Consider the following 8,019-nt stretch of genomic DNA (forward strand, 5'->3'; position numbering starts at 1 on the left):
AGTGCAAACCCTCTATAGTGGCTAATGACCCAAAAGTCTTACCCATAGGCTTACTTTCATGTTGAAGAACAGGGTGGATACAATGTGCGTTTTTTCTGTAACTGTCCATAGCTTGTGAATATGAGCCATGCGATTGGCTATTTGTTGTTAATCATCTAGCCATTACATACATCGCTACAAAGTAGGCTTTCATAACTCCAGGTAAAAAGCAGTGCTAAACCCACTTTTAAATTACAGGTTTCCACTAGGAGAGGAGAAAAAAACGTATTAGTCTGTTACAATAAAAACAAAATCATACTCACTGTTTTCATTTATTTTTATATATAAAAATTAGTTGTGTTTTAACATACACAAGATCATCTGTAATTGCACTATAAATTGGTCAAGAACAGTCATACCAGCTTACTGGACTCTATAGAAGAGCTTGTATAAGTTATAGAGACTATACATAGCTGCAGAGATTATAAACAACCTTTAACAAGTCTCAGAGAAGAATACTTTGGCATATAGATTAACAGTCATTTGAGAGGACATCTAAATATCACAATATATCTGGATAACATACTGTTTGGTAGTGAATGCTATGAGTCTACATACATTTTCTTATACTTATAAGAAAATAGTGACACACGAGAAGGCTGGAGTTTCATGAATCGCCTATCCTCCGTCAACTTTCACTTGGTCTACAAGGAAAGAAAACAACTGTGATTACTTCAGAGATTACAAAGACATGAAATTATTAAGATCTTTCGAGTAAAGACTATTACAAAAATGTTATACTAAAATATTTTCTTCATTGCAAAAAAAAAACTTTAAGAAATGTGTAACTGAAACAGAAACTATGGTACAATATAAAACTACTGACTATAAGTTGTAAATTATTGATATGAAATGCCATATATTTGAAGTGTATTGCGTAGTATATACAAATCGAAGTACTTTGAAATTGTTGGGAGACTTGATTAAGTTCTTCACAGTGAGGGAAACATAATATATTGGTACGATGTTGGCTGATGTTTGACTTTTTCATTTTAACAGTATCAAAGGTGTTAGTGATATATTTGAGCTTGAGTATAGTCTCAAATTTTATATTGGCCATAATTAAATGACCCTGGACCACAAAACCAGTCATGAGGTACAATTTTTTTAAAATTTAGATTATATATCATCTGAAAGCTGAATAAGCAAGCTTTCCATTGATGTATGGTTAGTTATTGTTAGGATAGGACCATATTTGGCTGAGATACAACTATTTGAAAATCTGGAATCTGAAGGTATAGAAAATCGCCTTTAAAGTTGTCCAAATTAAGTTCTTATCAATGCATATTACTAATCAAAAAATTAAGTTTTGATATATTTACGGTAGTAATTTTACAAAATATCTTCATAGAACATGATCTTTACTTAATATCCTAATATGTTTTGTCATAAAAGAGAAATCCAATTATTTTGACCCATACAATGTAATGTATTTTTGGCAATTATACAAATGTATGCTACTTATGACCGGTTTTGTGGTCCAGGGTCACATATATCTCTAATTTACAACATTCCATGGGATTAGACGTCTGAAATTTCCATTTCCATGGTAACAGCGACTTCTCTGATTGGTGGATGTCTCTTCAGGATTATAGTAGTGTAGTTCTGCACTGGGAATTTACCAATTAAACACAATTTTGTTGAAATCACACTGATTGTGGCTGTAAAACGGAATCACAAGCCTCTGAGGTAAGTGTTAAGTCTGTTGAGTTTTTACATTATCACTATAAATCGATTTATGGATGAGGGAAAAAAAATGGGATTTTACTTCCAGAACTGTTGCACTGACCTTGTTCATCTTGTGGGAGTTAACGACAGAGACCTGTCAATAAAGAGAAAACAACACTTAGAGACACTCAGTTTCTGGACCACAGGGTGTAAGTTTTATTTGGACACCGCCATTACTTCCTTAAAGGGATAGTTCACCCAAAAATGAAAGTTCTGTCATTATTTACTCAACCTCATGTCGTTCCAAACCAGTAAGACCTTTGTTCGTCTTCTGAACACAAATTAAGATATTTTCAATGAAATCTGAGAGCATTCTGACCCTCCATAGACAGCAAGGGTCCCTCCGCATTCAAGGTCCAGAAAAAATCTAAGAACATCGACAAATTACTCCATGTGACATCAGTGGTTCAACCATAATTTTATGAGAATACTTATTATTCAATAATTGTTTTTGTTTTTTTGGCGCACAAAAAGTATTCTTGTAGCTTCATAAAATCACGGTTGAAGCACTGATGTCACATGGACTATTTTGTCGATGTCCTTACTACCTTTCTAGACTTTGAACATGGAAAGTCTATGGAAAGTCAGAAAGCTCTCAGATTTCATCAAATTTGTGTTCCGAAGATAAATGGTTTGGAACTGGTTTGAAAAACATGAGGGTGAGTAATTAATAACAGAATTTATATTTTTGGATGAACAAACTCTTTAAATCCACAGAGATCTTACCTCCGACATGACAGGCAGATTCATATGTGGATGTAGCCACATGGTCCTGCGGGCTTTGGCTCCCATCCTCTGGTTCAGTTTCCGTAGTAACCTCTTCACCTTCCTGTCCCTTGGATCAGCGCACTTCACCGCCTTTTTGGTGTACAATCTGTCGTGATTGAAACAAGTGAGAACGTGAGCGCCAAGATCTCGAGAGCTCCCTCCAAAAACCTCTCTTTTTACATACGGCAAATCCCAAATCTCTTAATCTGCTACGCTTCAAGTCAGCGCAGGCCAAATTGGCCTCGGTGAAGAAACAGTTTGGGCATTGTCCACCCAGCCTGAGTGCATTCTTTTGCTCTACTTGCCTGACAATTACCGCTCTCAGTAATAAAAATCTGACCTGCTTAGACGGCAATGCCTGCGAGCTTTAATAGGGCATATTTTCCATGTCTGTGATTGCTCCAGGATGCCTGGAATACTTGCATGATGGCTCTTATGCTGCAATCCGGCCCCTCCGTCTGCCTCTCATACCTCAGGACGTCTTTGGTCCGGACTTTGCCGTGAGAGTACTGCATGCAGCACTGAACATCTCGCTGCATTTGCACACCCTTCCCTGGCATAGACAGAAATCACAAACCAGCAGTAGAATTCAACACCTGGAACCCAGCGTTAAGTATCGTAAACTGTGCGTATCAACTGGCACGCTCAACAGTTTGTAGGAGAAATCATGAGTCATAATCAAATTCGGACTCCTTTTTGTCCTTTTTGGAGCTTCCTGTGCCTCCCATCATGCTTTAACACACCTCATATCTTCAGACATGCGTGAAACTCCAGCATCTGGCTATCATAGCATTATGCCTGTTTCCCTCCCACCGAGATCTGGTCCCAACCGCCCCGTTCCAACATCACAATCAGATGCGAGGGAGAGTTTCACCTTACCTTCCAGGCAGCCGAAGAGGACGGCCGAGAGGAAGAGGATGGAGACAGTCTGCAGGAACATGGTGGAACCTCAGAGGGATTTTTTCCTCCGTGCTGCCTGCTGTCCTCTTGTGCTGTTTTTATTTCTCTCCTCTCTCCCTCCCTTCCCCTATTTTTTCTCTCACGCGCTAACACACCCACAATCTCCCTCGCTCCCCCCTTCGTGTGCTGTTTTCACAGTCGTAGCATCTCCCCTCACTGTTGAGAAACGCACAACTCTCTTCAATTAACACGTTGAGCTGTGAAAGCGCTGGTGCGATGCGTGGCATAATCGCTGCAATTTTGAACCCATCATCCCTGTTCGCTTGAGAATTTACAGTACAACTGCAACGCTCTCGATAATAAATCCATACCGAATTCTTCCAACATTTGAAGAAACGAGATTAAAAACAGCAGTCTTGAATGATATATGGGTCTGAAGTCGAATCCTGACGGGAAGGAAACACCTTACATTAAAATGCCCAACTTTTTGCAAACTTGTGATTTATTGCAGTGAAAATGTTGGAGCAGGACAAAATACAGTCCTGAGGTCTATTTTGCAGGGAGGAGTGTGAGAAAACATTTGAACGAACAAAACATCAGGAATCAATATGGACACTCATGTGCAGACATTTAGAGCCCGTCCTCATGTCGAGTTCTTGAGTCATGTGGAGAAACTGTTTTGGGACTTTATGGTTTTGGCATACCTGGGATCATTAGATCTAAAATATGCCATTTGTATGTCCAAGTTGGGTGTGTAAGACATGCAAGAATTCAGTTGCAAAAACATACCCTGTCCATGACCTCACTTGATTCCATGGGCCAAATATCTCATTGGCAATTAAGGTATTATGTTGAATGAAACATGCCAGCCACTGCTCAAAGAAACCTCTAATTATTTTGTGAATTTGTGAACCAAGAACAAGTTCACAGGCTGCACCCAACTTTTACATTACTAAACAACAGTGTTGGGCATTAGGGCTGGACAATATATCGAACGATATTGTGAGGCGCATTTAGTCAATGAAGCCGGTACTTTGATTAGTAGTAAATCTCCATCACGTGCGTTCCGCTCAGGTTCCACTGGAGCGGCAATTAATACACAGAGACGTATATCTCTGACAAGCTACGCCATATCGAGCTTAATATCGAATGATATCGTTCGATATATTGTCCAGCCCTATTGGGCATGTTACTTTAAAAAAGTAATTCGTTATAGTTACTTCTCACAAATAGTAACTGAGTTACATCATTATAAAAGTAACTAGTTACCAGGGAAAGTAACTATTGTTACTTAAAAAAAAAAGTTTAATATCTTGGGTGCCCCCAATATTAAATGTGTTTAATGAATAAAACATTGTACACTAATCTACACTATTTTAATGTTGCTGTGGGACAATGTGAGAGACATCTTCCAGGGGCTAAATATCACATTATTGGGGTCGCTTCATCCCGCGGACATGAAAAACATGCCACAGATAAGACTAAGGTATCGTTTGAAACTGCAAAGGCTCTACTTTTCTTTGTGTATAGCCATAATAACAACAGAACAATGTACTTTTGTAAAATAAAGAAAATAAACAGGGTGCGCTCTCTGCCATGTCAATTTCTGTCACCTCTCTTCACAGACACCTAAATAAAACAACCTGAATCTGAATGCCATTAGTAACACTATTATTCCTATCACTGCTAAACAAACAGCACCACCTGCTTGAGTATTTGGGGGGAAATAACCCAGAATGGTTTGTTTCATTTACTTTGAGTACTCCTCCTGCAGGGGTGTCCAATCCTGCTCATGGAGGGCCAGTGTTTTACTAGGCATACTAGAAACTTCCAGGCAGGTGTGCAAGTTGGTGCTAAACTCAGCAGGACAGTGGCCCTCCAGGAGTTTGAAAAATAAAGTAGTCACGAAGATGGGGTTTGAACCAAGTTTGAACCATTGCAACTTGAACATAAGGGTTAGGTTTCGGGATCGTCTAGATGAGCTGTTTTGTCATATAACACAATTTCATGTTTTCCTTTGTCTTTGGAATGTGACAAGCTGTTTGTGCATATATAAGATCTGTAAAGTCACAAAGATTAAAGTCTCAAACCTAAAGGGATATTTTTTCTAAAAGTTAAGACTCATCCACGCCTTCCTAAAACACCTCATTCAAACACTCCTCCACAAATTTACAACACGGTTCCAGAACAGTACAACCCAAATATTTGAGTGTATGCAGCACATTTTACGTAGAACTGTTTCCTGAACCTGTTTCTAAAAAGTGGGGCAAATTTCAACTTTGCAAGGACAGTCTGGTCCTTCTGACTCACAGCCTGTAGGTGTTTTCATATTTATAGAATTTGCTACTGACTATTTAAACGCAAGTTTTGAGCAGTGTAGAGTAGCGCTTGTTTGTCGTTTCTACAATTACAAATGCAGACAAGGTTTTATGTTTACATAGTATCGTCTGTTCGCAACACAATTTACAATCAGTAATTATGTTCCCACTGGATGCAGCAAATGCCTCGCTTAATGAGTGTCAGTATTGCTTTGGAAGCCGATATTCCAAATATGGTAAGGGGTCATTTCCGTCACACCCTTGAGGTATTCAGCCAATCACAATGCACTGGATAGCTGGCTAATCAGAGCAAACCACACTTTTCAGAATGATGAGATTTGTAAAAAAAAAAAGTTTCAGAAAGGCGGTGCAGAGAGGAGCATCGATACTGTGTGGTATTAGGAAAATAATGTGTTTTTTTTTTAACCTTCAACCACGTAAACAAATTGCATTACACCAAATAAATAATGTTCTTTTTAGCAATGTTATATGACCCTTTAAGTGAAAACACCTGCATCATCTCAGGTTAATATTAAAATTCTATAAATTCAGCATATGTCAAACTTCACTGTGTGGATAAAAAAAAGTTGCCATTTGGATTTGAAGCCGCCAATACTTTCTAGGATTGGTTCATTATTGCAATTATAAATATGTTTCTGGCATGTTTTATGTTTTGCAACAATTCTTTTAACTTTAACTGACGCAGTACATAGCTTTTTAAACAACATGCTGGAAGACGTACACTTGTCCATATTCCAGGATGGCAATGTCAAGATTTATTAGACCCAAATTGTGAAACAATTTGCATGAGGAATCATTTTCATGAATGAGTTGGTCACCAATTCATAAGTCCTAAGCTTAACCTGTTTGAAAGGGGTTTTTTTGGGATAGGACTGTACTATTGTCAATACGAGATCTCTGCCAAAAAATGAACACAACTCTTGATGGAAATAACTTGTTGCATAATTTTGTCAATACAATACCTCAGTAAAAGCATTATCAAATGTTATCAAAGCTAAAGACAGACTAATAAATTATTAGGGTGCAACTTTCTTTGGACAGGCAGTGTAAAGTTGACTCCAGGACATTCCAAGACTTTCAATGGAGTTAGGGTCAGGACTTCTGTGGTGGCCAATCTTTCGCAGTTTGAACTTGATAAATATTGCCATTGTGTCATTTTGGAATATAGACATGGGAACGTCTTTCAACATGGTTCTTCAAGATATGAAAACAATGCTACACAGTGTTACTGTTGCAAAACAAGCTGGAAACATATTAATCTAAATCTCTAATCTAAAATCTTCAAAAGGTTTTGCTTATTTATTGTATTTGTAGAGACGTGGTTATGCAGTTAAGCATGTTTCAAAATGAATACTAAGTTGTTCTGGCTCTAAGAGTGTGCATTTTGGTCTGCTTTCATGGATTACCAATTAAAAACAAATTCACCTCGTTCTCACAAGCTGTATGATTTGTAGTGTTAAAAATTAAGAACATGTACCAGACATTTAATACTTTGGGTTAAGAGTTTATTCAAATTCCTAGCCCTAATTGTGAGGAGTAGCAATACTGATGAACTAATGAATATTTTTTGCTCTACATAGAACAAAGATCTCAAAGTTTGCAGCTGATGAGATCAGGAACTTGCAGTACACAGTCTTACTGTTAACTTGTCATTGAAGCATATTACAAAAGACCATCCACACAAAAACAACTATGCAAAGAATTCTCAGCATGCATACTTGAGTTCTTCATCATGGTCTTAAATTGCTCATGTAATGACTCGCATACTTGCTTGTCTTTATCTAAAATTAATTAACTTTATGTCCTGGATCAAGACAGAAAGCCAACTTAACGAACGCAAAATATTGGTTTTCAATTTTTTTGGAAATGTTTTTATTTCTGCTGGATCGACGGCATCTCTCACACTGCGAGACTATCCATTCAGGGCAGACTGTTTTCCCCTGGGGATATGCTTTAGTTAAATCTCAGGAAAGAAACATGCTATGCTTTCTCCTGACCTGGTGATTCACAAAATTCTTTGGATAAGTTGGCATGTAAAATCTTGTGTTTAAGCTCCGTGCCTGAAGACAAAGTCCTAGATATTTAGAGGAAAACAGTGATACCTATCTCATCCTGGATATTGAGGTAGACTGGCAGTCTGCTTAGGGAATAGTCTGAGACGGCACACAGCTCATAGTCCTTTCACTGACCGTCTGATGCATACTGAACACATACCTGCAAAGCACTTGCCCAAATCACAAGCTTT

General features: G+C 38.1%; 1 protein-coding gene across 1 annotated transcript; it reads right to left on the reverse strand.

Moving 5' to 3' along the window:
• Positions 1–298: 298 nt before the first annotated feature.
• ccl44 (chemokine (C-C motif) ligand 44) lies at positions 299–7,515 on the reverse strand. The gene is made up of 5 exons (XM_073825906.1): positions 3,415–7,515; positions 2,959–3,088; positions 2,494–2,641; positions 1,829–1,861; positions 299–683 (listed from the first exon to the last, which is right to left on the reverse strand). Exons 1-5 carry the CDS (start codon positions 3,473–3,475, stop codon positions 675–677), a joined length of 381 nt encoding a protein of 126 aa, XP_073682007.1. The 5' UTR covers positions 3,476–7,515; the 3' UTR covers positions 299–674.
• Between the last annotated feature and the right edge of the window lie 504 nt (positions 7,516–8,019).

This window comes from Garra rufa, chromosome 20 (assembly GCF_049309525.1).
Source record: "Garra rufa chromosome 20, GarRuf1.0, whole genome shotgun sequence".
Lineage (NCBI taxonomy): Eukaryota > Metazoa > Chordata > Actinopteri > Cypriniformes > Cyprinidae > Garra > Garra rufa.

Coding starts and splice junctions, on each gene's coding strand:
- ccl44 (XM_073825906.1), bottom strand. CDS start 3,475: ATGTTCCTGCAGACTGTCTCCATCCTCTTCCTCTCGGCCGTCCTCTTC. Junction 3,089..3,414: donor CCTCTTCGGCTGCCTGGAAG/GTAAGGTGAAAC, acceptor TGTCTATGCCAG/GGAAGGGTGTGCAAATGCAG. Junction 2,642..2,958: donor TGCAGCATAAGAGCCATCAT/GCAAGTATTCCA, acceptor CAATCACGACAG/ATTGTACACCAAAAAGGCGG.